The sequence below is a fragment of the Platalea leucorodia genome, assembly GCF_965183815.1.
Source record: "Platalea leucorodia genome assembly, chromosome: 3".
In the NCBI taxonomy this organism is placed as follows: domain Eukaryota; kingdom Metazoa; phylum Chordata; class Aves; order Pelecaniformes; family Threskiornithidae; genus Platalea; species Platalea leucorodia.
Window position 1 is genome coordinate 58,669,890 of NC_138825.1, and position 13,824 is coordinate 58,683,713.

General features: G+C 40.6%; 1 protein-coding gene across 1 annotated transcript in view; it reads right to left on the bottom strand.

Moving 5' to 3' along the window:
- The window catches only part of CNKSR3 (CNKSR family member 3), a 60,757-nt gene that overhangs the window by 23,937 nt on the left and 22,996 nt on the right, over positions 1 to 13,824 (bottom strand). The window contains exon 2 of the mRNA XM_082305570.1: positions 4,843 to 5,006. Coding sequence (XP_082161696.1) covers positions 4,843 to 5,006 — 164 coding nt within the window. The remainder of the gene's footprint in view (positions 1 to 4,842; positions 5,007 to 13,824) is intronic.

Here is a 13,824-nt window from a genome sequence, read left to right on the forward strand (position 1 = left end):
TCTCCCCAACAGCCTCTCAAGAGCACATCACAGCCAAGCTCTCCAGTCACTGCACTAAGCTTTCCTACAACTTCCCCCAAAGACTCTACAGAGTGCACCTGAGATATCTAAACCAGCAGTTTGTGCTGTAGGAATAAAGTCCTGGCTAAGCACTATGCCTACCCAGCACAACAGGGACCACACAGCTCTTTAGTACAGGCGACCAAATTCTCCAACTACAGACCAGCCCTGAGGGATGAACTTCCCCAGAACAAAGGGTCATCATAACCCAAAGCACCTCGGCTCCAGGGGCAAGCCAGTCTCACCCATTTGCTCTAATACACAGAAAACATTATGCCCCTTCACCAGATACAGCAATGTTTCTACCCAAGCTGACACTATCTTGACCACCTCACACATAACCACCTATTTCTGCTGCTATTCTTCTGCTCCTTCACTTGCAGCGTCCAGTCTGTTGGGAGGGCTGGTTTGGGGAACTAAACCATTAAAAAAAAAAAAATCTATTCCCTTTTTTACTGTAGTGTGCTCTCAGCTGGTTTAGCTCCCTGAAGTAGCTCACCTCAGAGTCAGGTGAGCGCAAGCACAAAAGATCACTACTCAGGGGACAGGAGGGGGTGGAGGCAGCAGCTGACTTGGATTAATTTAACTTGTCATGGAGCTGTAGCCCCAATTCAGGACAGATAAGAATGTTGATAGCATGGCAGCACACCAAACAGCCTTCACAGCAACACACAGTTGAAATGCAAAGCTTAGCAGGTTTTTATGAATATTTCCACAGGACTGAGGCTACAATATTTAATAGGTTATTATTTAAGCAACCAAAAGGGTTTAGATGTTGCTCATCAACCAAAGAACACGTTACACTTTCCTATTGATCCCAATTTAAAACATCAAAGTTGCTTTCATCAAAACACAGGCTGAAGCCAGCGGTCAAGAGCACCTTATGTCAAACATTCCCAGGTTGTTACTCATTAACCTGGGGAGCCACAGGCAGGGCCGGAGCAAGAGACAGCACGCACACGTGCACGAGAGCGCACAGACGCACAAGAGCATGCTCTTTCCAAACTCCATTGCATTTAATGAGAAAAAGTACACTGACCAAATAATTGTTCAAGGTCAGGCAGCCAACATAAAATTAAAAAAAAAAAAAAAAAAGGTGTGGCTAACCGAAGTCAAAAGAGCACAGCAGCTGTGTCAGAGCTGACTTGGGCTGATCCAGAGCTCTGCTACTGCCTAGGGGCAGCAGCGCCTTCCCCTTCAGAGTCATGTTCACGTGCCGCAGTGTGATGAGCTGGATCTGCTGGCTGATCCAACTGAAAACCAGCTCTGGGAAAAAAAAAAATGAATTAAAAACAGACTGAATGCCTGCTCAAAAGCTGATTCAACTCACTGCACGCCTATATAAACACTAGAGTTAACACAAGGTACTGTCACAGTCACCTATTCTTGCTCTCTCTCTTTTAACAGAAACGCATCCTGAAGAATCCTCTGGAGTCCCAAAATTCCTATTAAACAGTACTAAATTTAAGTTGAGACCTCTAGAAAACTAAAATCTTTTGAGGTGGTGCATAGATGTGGTGCTTTTGACAAGGATTAGCCACAAAGGACAAGTCTTCAATGTATGCATGTTCTGTTTTATGTTATGATGTTATATTTTGTTGCACTGCAAATACGCTGGCAGAACATTACTACTAATGAAATTATCAAAGGCGCAACACCAAAAACTATGTTGTTCTTGTTTTGTGGTTTGGGTTTGGTTTTTTTTTTTTTTTGATTGCTTAAAACTAGTATCTCTTCATTCTAACCTCAATAAGCCACTTTTTTGCTACCAAACTCTCCCATCATACAGTGTAGGTAATTCAGAAATCTAACCCAAAGAACACATTAAAAGTGAAAATATTTGCATAGCTTCCTGTTAATGCTTGCATTATTTTCTGTTTATCAAGCCCAAAGAGGCAAGTCTACTCATTAGGGAATGATGAGTAGGTATTCAGTTTTCACCGCCACTCTAGATGCTTTTTGTCTCAATTTTTTGGCTGAGAAAGCTTATTTTCTGGATCCCCACCCCTGCTTTTGTGGTTTTGCATGAGTTTAAAAAGCATATTTATGTATGTTTGTTGTGTCCGTGTCCCCCCCCCAAATACTTCAGTCCACTAAGAAATGTCTTACTCCCATTCCTTTTCTCCCCCAAGCAAATATTGTCATTGACAAAAAGATGGAGGCACTCAAGATGATTCCCCCCCCCCCTCTGGGGAATGCAGTTTCTTTGGTATGTCCTCTAAATTCCTTATTTAAGTCTTCAACACCTGTTCACAAAAGTCTATTAGACCAGCTCGAGAGCAACAGAAATGTGTGCTCACAGGAAACCTTCCTTTTTTAATCCCTGTCCACACTCTCTCCTGCTGCCTCTCCAGCTGCAGCTTTGTTGCACATGTGGCCACTGCTATGAGGAGATGAAGGAGCACTGCCTGATCACCAAAGCAGCAGAGAAAGATGCATTCATTTCTCTATACTGGTTCTAGAGTTTGCTTACTACGGCAGCAAACACCATAACTTGCAGACATATTTTCAGCTTGGCAGTATAGCTGCCAAAGAGGGCTCTATTCCTATAAAATAAATAAAAAATAAAATAAAAAAACCCCAACAATTTAAAAAAGGTGTATTTGGTGTCCTTCATCAAGGAAAGAACTACCTTACACTGTATTTCTATGACTGATCTACTGAGGCTGGAAAAGAGGTCTGTATGGTCAATGCTTGAAAAGAGTTACTGCAGGAGAAAGATGTTCCAAAGACAGCTGCTTCACTGCCTTTAGAGCCACAAGTATTCTTGCAGTGTGAGGGAACCAAAGCACTGAACTAAAGGAAGCTCAGCTGGGAAACTGCCAAAGCAAAAACTAGATAAAAAGGGAAATTCTTCTTAGGAACTCCAGGACTGGGGAAGCACCAAAACCCCTCTCAGCCCTTCTCTCCCCCCAAGAATGACACCATTCAAAGCCTGACCTCCAACTGGCCCAGCCAAAGCCGTATTTCCAGCGTGAGCTAAAAGCACGGAGAGGGGGAGAGAAAAAGAATCCCTAAAATAGTTCCTTTGCTTTTTAACTCAAGGCCCCAAAAGTTAGGGAAATGTCACCATATATACACACACACAAAAATCCCATCCAACTAAGTGATATCAATACACAGACCCACTTTCAAAGAACTAATACAGGTGTAATAGGGAAACCTTTATTCTCTCACACAAAAAAGAAGAGACAGCAAGACAAAAAATTGGCTGTCACTAGAACTTAAAACACACTATCCCCTCAGGAACAAAATCAACAGTGATTTTATACAACAATCCCAAAAACTCAAGGGAAGAGGCATCAGGAAGGTGACAAAGGGCATACCTAAAACATGGGGATTCTTCCTCCACCTCTTAAGAGGGAACAAGGACATTTCAGCTGCAATATGTGAACTCTGTCTAATGCATTAACTTGAGCTGCATTTCACAAAGGATTTCCAGAAATGAGTCTGAGGTCAAAACTTTTGTCTACAAAGGAAATTAGAAGGAAATTGTAGGAGATAAAACACAGCTTTAGGTTCTGGCGGTCATCCAGCTTTGTTCATTTTATTCTAATATTTTAAAAGTAAGAAGAAAAAAGTGCCTTTGGGGGCTGCCACATCCATTACTTCAGTCAGGGCTGTATACAGCACACAGTACATTTACTAACTCACCAGACCCCTTCATTCACTTGCCCAACAGATTATCCCTTCCCACAACACGAATTGCATTTCAGGCTAATTACATTCTATTAGATTTTAAAGTTAAATGTTAAAAATTTTTGATCAATCAAATACTGAAGAGGAAATAAAACGTTTTTCCAGTATAAGAGCAACTCTGGGAAACATTTCAGATTGTATGAAGTGATTACATTAAATACACCTCTTCCAGTACAGGCTATCCAATTTGTTCCTGGTTATGGAGTACGAATGATCCCTGTAGCACCTCCCTGCAGCAAATAAAGCACGTATCACACGGGCAATAAAGACTCTCCATTTTAAGAAGAGTATGCTCGGTGCTGCAAGTCTTGCCTAATGAAGGAAAGGCAGGCCAGTGCTGGCCGAGGAATCATCGGGCAGTCTTTCCCACCCTTCTCCCTGGTGTAATCATATATACCTCTGGCACTCATTTGCTGCATTACATCAAACACATCTTCAAGACTGTGTCCAAACTACAGCTTTTAAATAAAGCCTGCACTAGCAAAACAATCCGAAATACATTTATTCTTTTCAGAGTATGTTTGTTTTAAAAGTATCTCCACAGTTATATATCAGGAGTAAGATAGAGGAACAGCTTAAGTTCTGAATCTAATGAGAGTCGAACTCGACTGTAACTGAGTTAGCAAAACATCCCTCATTTCAAGAGCATTTTCTTCACTTTGCCCTAGTGAATTGCCCTAACAGAATTGCCCTAAACCTATTTCAACTGATGTGGGGAACCATTAGCAGCTGTCATTTCAACAGTATGTCTTCTATCTTCTATGACAAATTCACTCTACTCAATAGCAATTTTAATCACTCTGTTCACTAACAGGAGCCACAAGACCTAACCATGCTACTTAGACAACTTTCTTTAGAAGTGCAACCAAATGAATTAGTGTTGCCTCCTATCAGGAAAAAGTTAAGGACCTAATAACACAAAGCTTGCAAGAATTAAACAAATTCTTACTGTTTTCTTTTACAGTGACGTGTCACAGAAAGCAAGAGACACGGGTATTCTGGTTTTATCAGACTCGCCTTAATTAATCACCTAAAGGAGCACTTTAAGAAATTCTTTGCATGTCCGTTCACCATTTAACTAACCAGTGCACACAGGAGATCCACAGCCTCTAGAACCAGTTCCTGGTGTCCAATCCGTGAGATACCCAATTCTTCAAGGTCCTGGTGAGAAATCTGTAACAGCTGTTCACCATTTATCTTCTCCCGTTCAAATTTATGGACATACTGCTGCAGGCAATCATCCAGGCCTACCAAAACACAAAAGAGAGAGAAGGGGATGCAATTAGAAGTTTCTGTCTTTTCTTCCCCTTCCCCTCAATTAAAAACAAACCAACCAACCCACCCACCCTGCGAAAGGCACAAATTGCAAGTCATAATTTGGCATCGCATATTGTATGAAAAGAAACTTGCAGCATGACTGAAGTTGTACCATGGAGCATAGAAACACAGCACACAGCTTATGTGGATCTTTGGGTCACCCAAGTCAATGCATGACCCACCTGCTCCTTGTGGATCAAGTGTAGCAGGTAAGAATGTCCCTTTGGTGTCTGCATAGGCAAAGCTATCGGGGGCATGCATAGACTCGGCTATCAGGGTAACCCAAAACCTTGAAGGGCAACCAAAGCAACAACAACAAAAAATAACAACTGACCAAAAAAAAAAAAAAAAAAAAAAAAAAAGATAAATGCAACAAGGCAAGGCAAGAACAAAGATCTTGCCCAAAGCCTAGTTAAACAAGCAAACAAACAAAACCACAAAAACTGGTAGTTCCCCATCCACTTTTATATAAAAGGGCTGAATGAATGATGAGAGGAAAATGGAACAATCAAAGGCAAAGCAATCAAAATGATCTTTGGCTCAAGTCTCATTATTCCGTTGATTTATGAGACCCTACAGCTTCCTGAACCAGCATTCCCCTTGCTAAGGATTAACAGCACACACCAGTAAGGAATTTAATTCACTTTTGTATCTATGAAGTATTTGTAAAGCAGCGTATTTTGTCCCAGCAATATCCCAGAAATCCTCACTTTAAATTGTGATTCTACGATCCTGTTCTCCACAGGATCTTTTCTCCAGTGATTATAGAAAGGATTTCTGGTTTTCGTTTTCATTTTATTTTATTTAACTAAACTTCATGTGTTAATCCTGTTTTCTTGTGTATTCTGCTCATTTCCTCTATTCTTAAAGGTCCTGTGAGCAGCAAAAATCTGGAGAAAAATTTGGATGGATGTGTTATTTTAAAGGTGATGCAGTGCTCTTGATGCCCTGTTCCACTTCAACATATTAGCTGGAGCAAGAGGAACCAATCCAATTAGATCTGTTTTGTAGAAATACACCACGTTCGCTGAAAATAGTTGACAGAGCAAAAATTCAGATTTCACATTTGACATCTACTTTGTAGCATCCACAATAGCTACATTGTTTGACTATTCAGTGTTTAAAAAAGTGAACCTTTAGCTGTATAAAGGATGTTTATCCCCTACGCTGGCTCAAAAGGAAGCCATTGAGATGGACAGGATGTCGAATGCTGGAGATGAGAAACACCAACAGCATCCTGAACTGCAAGGAAACGAGAGCCAGAAGACCAGCACTCTGTTCCACTCAGGGAGCTGCAGTAGCAGCCTGGAAAGCAAGCACTCCCACCACACTCTACTGCCAAGAAAACACTCCAGTCAAATCACAAGGGGGGTTTCTAGGAGTCACATGAAACATACTCATTTCAGAACAGCAGCACAAGCAGTCGCTGCTGCCTTGCAGTGTCTGGTCACAGCAGACCTGTAGATTGTGGACTCTCAAAGGCACAGGCTTACTTAACGCACATCACTTGCCTTGATAACGCTCGCTCAGAAATTAATAAGGACAGACCCCCTGGCACTTAACAGTCACCCCTTTACATGACTCGAGCAAGCTTAATTGTTGCAGTACATCAAAATCTGGCTGAACAAGCTTGACTCCTCCACGTGCAGAGCTACCAGTGTGCACAGCTTGATTTTTAAGCATAATTATGAATGGGAAAACCTGCATGCATGATGAGCAGAGTCTCCCAGGGCTACAGTTGTTTGGGGTGCACTCTTGTTTCCTCCCATCTGTCTTGGCAAGGCCACATAAATTTTGAAAATTGAGCCCAGTGTTCTCTTTCCCACAGGCACCAAATTCTCCCTTAGGCTATACAAACTCTTTTCCCAGGAAAAATAATAAAAAGATCTGGCCTTCATTGTTTAACAATTTATTTTTTCAGAACAAATTCTCAACCTAGCCTGACATACAGTGCACATATTTGGCATTCTCAATTTTTAATGCTGTCTTGCAGATCGCTGTTTCCCATCATTTGCCATTGTAAGCCCATAGTTTCCATTACAAATTACACAAGCACCTAAAATAAAACACTTTATTCAGCATGCAAGTTTTTATTTTTTAAGTTTTTTGGACGCAGTGTTGCTTTTGCCTACTATCCTTTCTGTGTATTGACTCAACTTTCTAGATCCACATTCTATGCTAAACCATGAGACTCGCAAATGTATATCTCCCCCCCCAAGAAATGCAACTATGGCTTTCAGCTTGCCTGTGCTTTTTTTTTTTTAATTCATGCTTGCCTGTTCTTGAAGATTATTACCACTTGAACAGCTACCTCTAAAATATATTTTAATAACAGCCCTTAAAAACAATACTTCTACAGTCACACCGTAAGACTGTTTTAGAAAATATTACAAAATCACATAAATGTTAATTCAAAACAGTCAACACAGAGGCACAGCCGCTCAGCTAGAAATGTATTTAAGATTAAGTGACCAAAACTATGCAAAGCAGGAAGTGCAGACAGACCCACACGCTCGTGCCAAGCATTCACTAATGGTTTAAGATGAGCTTACTAACATCAGTGTTGTTGTTACTTTTACTAAGAAACATATGGAAAAATCTTAAACATTTTAATTGCAATTGCAATCACATTTATAGCCTATTGTTTAATTTTCCATCGTATGAATGAAATGTTTAAACATCATAAGCAAACAAAAAAATTCCTATTTCTCCAAGAGGGAAAGGAGAAGGGAGGAAAAAAGGACTCATAAATCAGTTCAATAAAACAAACTAAATAATATTTAAGTCAAGTTTAAAAAGTCAGCATTCAAATCCCACTGGTAATCTAAATGAACTGCTCTTTTTTTTCTTCTTCCAAACATCTCAGTTCTTTCCGTGTATTTTCTCTGTGAACTTCAGAGCCTCACATAGACTTGGTATTGCCCATTAGCAAAGTCTGGATATTTCTGAGAAACTTCGATTAAAAACTATAAAAATCAGTCTACGTTACTCAGAAAGACGCTTTCTTACACGTCAGGTCATTTTCAACAGTGCAATATTAGCAAATTCAAGCAAGAAAATAGTTTTCTCTATTTCTGAAAAAAAATACTATTAAGACTGACACTGGAAAAGATATCTATATTTATCTCCTCTACCCACTGAAGAGCTCCTTCTGAAAGTCTAATCTATTCATTTTATCCCCAAAGTATGTTCAAAAAGCATTTGTCTCAATTGCATGTGAGTAATCTTTATATTATTTCTTGTACATACATCAAAACCACGTCCGAAAAATAACATCCTTCCTACTTACATAATTGTTAGAGAATGAGGGAAGATGGAAATAGAAATAGCAATTGCAGAATATTACCTAGAGTTTTACAACAATAGTAGCAGTGATTTTGGGGGGAGGCACGGGGCGGGAGAGAGAGAGAGAGAGAGAGAGAGAGACTAGTCTACTTAGTGTTATTCATATCGTGAAAACCCTTCTGACGAACTACAGTGTAACTTGAACAAAACTCCCTCCCAAATTTTGGCAGGTGTAGAGATGTGCAATAGATCCTAAGAACTGTCTAGACTTTTCTGTCTAAAATAACCTTCCACCACCACAGAAAGCACCCCAGAAGACATTCAATACCTTACATTCATGCAAAAACATTAGGACAGAGCTTACACTTACAGATTTGCACTGATACCACTCTCAGTCTGTTTCCAAGATTAAGAAAGTTATTTTGAATAAGAATTGAGGGGAAAAAAACAACTTTAAGGGGGTTAAGGGGGAGGCTTGGGTCTAAGCCATAACTATCAGTTTACTATTCAGAGTGAGTTAACATTTCTGCTGTTGATAGATGTCAGCCATTCAGCAATGACACATCTGACTCCCAGAGTACTAGAGATGTGTGTTTTATAAGTAGAGTCATTAAGTTGTTTCATGCTTTTTGCTCAACTTCTGTGCTGGACATTACCAAATAATTTACCTACCGTAAAGCAATAAAAACAGTTAACTCATGTATTACAGTGACAGGGAAAACCAGCTGACTCACCACCTCTTCTTTCTTTCCACCATCCCACTCTTCCTCACTCTCTTCTCTTGTGAGACCACATAGCCTATATACTCCAACATTGGGGGGGGGGGGGGGGGGGGGGAAGGCAGGGGGAGCAAGGAAGGGGAGATAGACAGGGCAAGGAACTGAGGAAGGAACGGGGAGGGCGAACTGGAAAGTGACGGGGATCATTTTCCATTAGTTCAGGAACTTGAACAGATTCTCAGGAGGGCTCATAAAACGCCAAAGCTGACAAGAGGAAGCGGGAGGAGCACAAGCCACTTGAACACAGGAAGAATTCCTAAGTACAAGACCTTCTCCTTCACACAGCACCACCATGGGGATCATTGCTCACTGTCTCAAGGAAAACAGCCTTATTATAATGAACATGTAACTCAACTCTTCTCTGTTGGGTGACTAACAAACCAGCAGCACCTGGTGTCTCAGGGTAGCACCAAGGTTCAACTACAACCCTCAGCCTGCTGAGGGGCTCCCTTGGACCTTGGATAGGCGGCTAGGTGGGACTGCCTAAGTCTTTTTTGCTTCATCACCTTAAGAGAGACACATTCAAATGTTGCAAGAATCTGACCCTTCCACTTAAAGTTGCTCTTATTCAGGTGTCCCCTTCAGGGTCTATTCAGTTGCCACCTTTAGTCTCGAAAGACTCGTTGCACACACAAACTTCAATCCATCCTCCCAAGCTTTGAAAGATCATCAATTCTAGGAGAATCTTCTACATACCCCATGGTACATGCCATTATACTACCATTTATATCCCACATCATTTTATAACTGTTATTGTGGTAGCTTCCTTCCTTCATTTCCTCCATCTATTTCCAGGACTGGAAGAAATTAATAAAAGAAAAGGCAGGAGGGAATCAAGGCAGCAAATGAACACTAGAAAGAGAAAAGAGCTACTTCGTAAGTGGGTGAACCAGCACCTGAGAAGGCAAATGAAAGTAAGGAAAAAAGGTCTGCAGGACAGCTGTGAAAAGCTGAAGCAGCTCAGTAGGACAGGCACAGGCTGAAGAGGAACAAATTGAAAAGTTCAAGGAGAAAGAAAACAAACGTACAGTTTTCTTTAAATAGAATGCAGTGGGAAGGTTGTTGCACTGTAACACCACGGATGCCATTCTCCTCCTGCAATATTACAGACAGAGCCAGGGATGACTAGCAAAGGAATTCAAGGGCCTTTAAAAGGATGATAAAAAAATAAATCTAGAGCAATCGGTGGAAACAATGCACTAATAATTTGAGCCTAGGCAAGAACTGACTTTCTAGGACCCACATGCCTGATTGTTTCTTAGCTATCATGATTGTTTTAGCATTTATCTTTCCATAAGTTTTCAAAACAAAAGCTTACTTATCAGTTGCTGTGAGCCACTTATAGGGACCAGGAAAGAGCTCAAAGGCCTTAGTTTGCCAAGAAAAAATAAAAGCCTTCAAGAGATCTTTGAATTACATGTACAAAGGTAAAAAACCTCTCGTTCAATTTTTTTAATCCAAGTAGTTTCACAATCACAAATCATAACACTGCTACCATCTGAAGCATCAATCACCTTAAAATAAAAACAAACCAGAATTGAAGAGCAAGAGCTGCTTATTATCAGCATCACAAAATGTCTCCTGCATAAACCAGCTTGTTTATAAAATAAGTTCTCCTCATGTAGTCAATTGTAAGCAACTCTTCCACATTTCTGTTTAATCATCTGCATCCTAACCAAGCAGGCACAGCCTGTTGCCTCACCAGGCATTAGGTCTAGCTTTGCTGAGGACAGGCACTGTCTATAACAGCCAGAATGGTACAGAAGTTTCTTGTCTGTCCCTCCCTTCATACAGGGAGGGAGCCAGACAAATTGCTGGCCTCTGCCTGCCAGCAGGGATGCAAAGGGCAGCTCTCTCATGAAGGTCACAGCAGGACAGAGGGAAAGGGCAAAGCCTTCAACTTCGATAATGAGTGCTTTACTGTCCCCTCTGTAATCCCCTCTGACTGACAGTTGCACAGAAAGCCTTTTGCAACATGTTCCTATTTTCAGTATTTCCAACTAACATATTTAGCCTGGAAAAACAGACTACACACATGTGTTCACACTAACTCAAAATAAATCCATTCATTCCATTGAAATCCATCCATAAATCCCTTGGCTTCTTTTGAATGCAAAACTGAAAGCTTTGCCTTGTAATAAAAGAACTGGTGGGTAAATTTGGGTTGTCCTGACTAGAAGGGCTACGGGGACTGTGTTTAACCTTTAGTCGCTCCATATAGATACAATCTCAGATTGACAGGCCTTCTGCTGTGCTATACTTTTTCCCAGTTCTCCGTACAAAGCCGTTGATTGAGACCATTCTAGCAGTACCCATTATCATGCTCCAGACTAAGTTTGAGGACAACTATAAGCTTCAACACTTCACAGCATAAATCATGAAGTATGTTAAGGAAGAGTCAAAATAGCTTTTGTCCACACATTTGCTGAACCCTTCCAAGAACTCCAGCAGGTTTCCAAAGCAAGACCTCTCTCTACAAAAGCCAGAAAAACCCACTCACAAATATTTTCAGGAAACCAAGCAGACATGGAGTAAACAAGAGTGGAGTCTTTACAGAAGAAAAGATTGTAGGGAGGAGGAGGACACGATGAAGGCCTATAAAGCCAGAAGTGGCACAGAAACCCAGGAAGAGCACTGATTACCCATCGTCTCTTCCAATACAGAAATTAGGGAGAGCCAATGAAGCTAGCACGTAACACGTGCAAACAAGCAAGAGTGATTCTTCACACAGCAGTATGCAATGCATGTTCAACATCCATATGGGTTCAGGGGAAGGTGAAGAGGCTCATGGAAGAAAATGCCACAAAAGTCATGTCTGACTCGAAAGGACTCAAACAGAAATGGTTGAAGGCTTGAGGAAGCCTACAGAAGGAAACACACAATATGTCATCTTTCCTATGATCCTCCTTAACATATCCCTTTTCAGCATTCAGGATGGGACACTGAGCTAGATGGCACAGGACACAGGACTTCCACAGCTGTGCCATACACAGCACCAAAATGTAGATGGCAGCTTCCTTTTAATTACTTTTATCCTAAGACTTCAGAAAATTGTTATCTCTTCACTCATGACAGCCACTACTGGTGTTAGTATTTAGTGTAATAGAGACACAAGACTTTCCCAAAGATGCAAAAACTCTATATAGGAAAATAAAAGGCAGGGGGGGAATGGAGGAAAAGGCTAAACACTAATACTGAATCATGATATCAAATTAAGACAAAGATATAACCAAAGCTTTTACAGACTGGTAAAAAAAGAAAAATACCACAGCAAAAATAGACCCTAGTAATACTGGGAAATAGATCACAGTGAATCACACAGCTGCTCTTGTGGGTTGTAATCCAGCTTGAGATAATTAACAGTGAGTGGGAAATTGCAAGAGTGAATTAATTTAGTAATTGTACCTTCAGTTGACAATGAGTGAACTTGCATCAAGACTGCAAAAATATATTTGACATGAGTGAATGGTAGCATATGATAAACTGATATAAAAGCAATTCTATAGTAAATGAAAAGTTAATGGTATTTAATTCCAAAAGCTTTTCAACTAAAACTCAAAGTTTAGTTTTCTTTCTTTTTAATAACTCTTTTTCAGAGAACTCATGAAAAAAATTGGGGTGGGGAAAGAGAAACCTATTTCTACTATTTTCCATAGGGAGGTTCTTAGTATGACATAGCTTTAAGGCTTCAAATTAAAGGCAAAATTAAAATGTAATGTTACAGAAATTGAGAAGTGAATTGTGCTGGCATGCCATGTTTCTAAAAAAAAGAATAAAAAAAACAGGACACAGCATAATGACATACAGGTTTAACCAGAAAAATCTCTCTTTTATAAAAGACATACAAGCATGAAGACATAGGCCAGTCATACTTTACTACACTAAAAAAAACGATTGCTATGCCACAACCACAGAGAGACAAAAATTAAAGCCTTTTTCAATCTGACAGACAGGAAAAAGTAGAGTATACCAGGAAACAAACAAACCAACCAACCCTATTATATTACATTCCCACCAATTTGAAGGCAGATGGGTCAGAACACACATGCAGTCATGTTTTTCACCAGCAGAGCTGGACTGGACATCTGTGCACAGGTGTGGGCTCCTGCTGCATGTACTAGGCCATAACCTAGAGGAGCTTTGCTGCTATCACACTCACTAATCACCCACTTCTCTGAGAGAAAGCAATTGACTCCACTTCTGAATATCAGGCCATTAGGTATCATTTGGCTTCTGGGGTTGAAATTTTGACTCACCTGGAAGGAAAAGAGAAGAGATGAGAGACACCCTTGTTCAGGACTTACCACTCAGCCCCAGGCAGCCAGACTCTGCAGTGCCACCCCAAACACTCATCTTGGGAAAATGAGTTTCCAAGAAGGAAGAATAGGAACCACAAACAAGGGCTCATATTCAAGACCTCAAACACCCGGCAGCATGATACCTTGCTGGCAGCATTTCAGCTGTAACTCTTTGCTAATCCCAGGCAGCACCAGAACAGGACTGCTGACCAAAGAAAGATGAAGGATGAAAAAAAGAAGAAAACTGATGCACATCATTTTTTCCTGCTGACTTTGGTGTACATTCTCTGTCTGCATCAAGGATTAAGTTCCATGTGATGAAGTAGCATCACACAATATAACACTCATGCTTTGGTTTTCTCTTTTAAGAATCAACTACATCACTC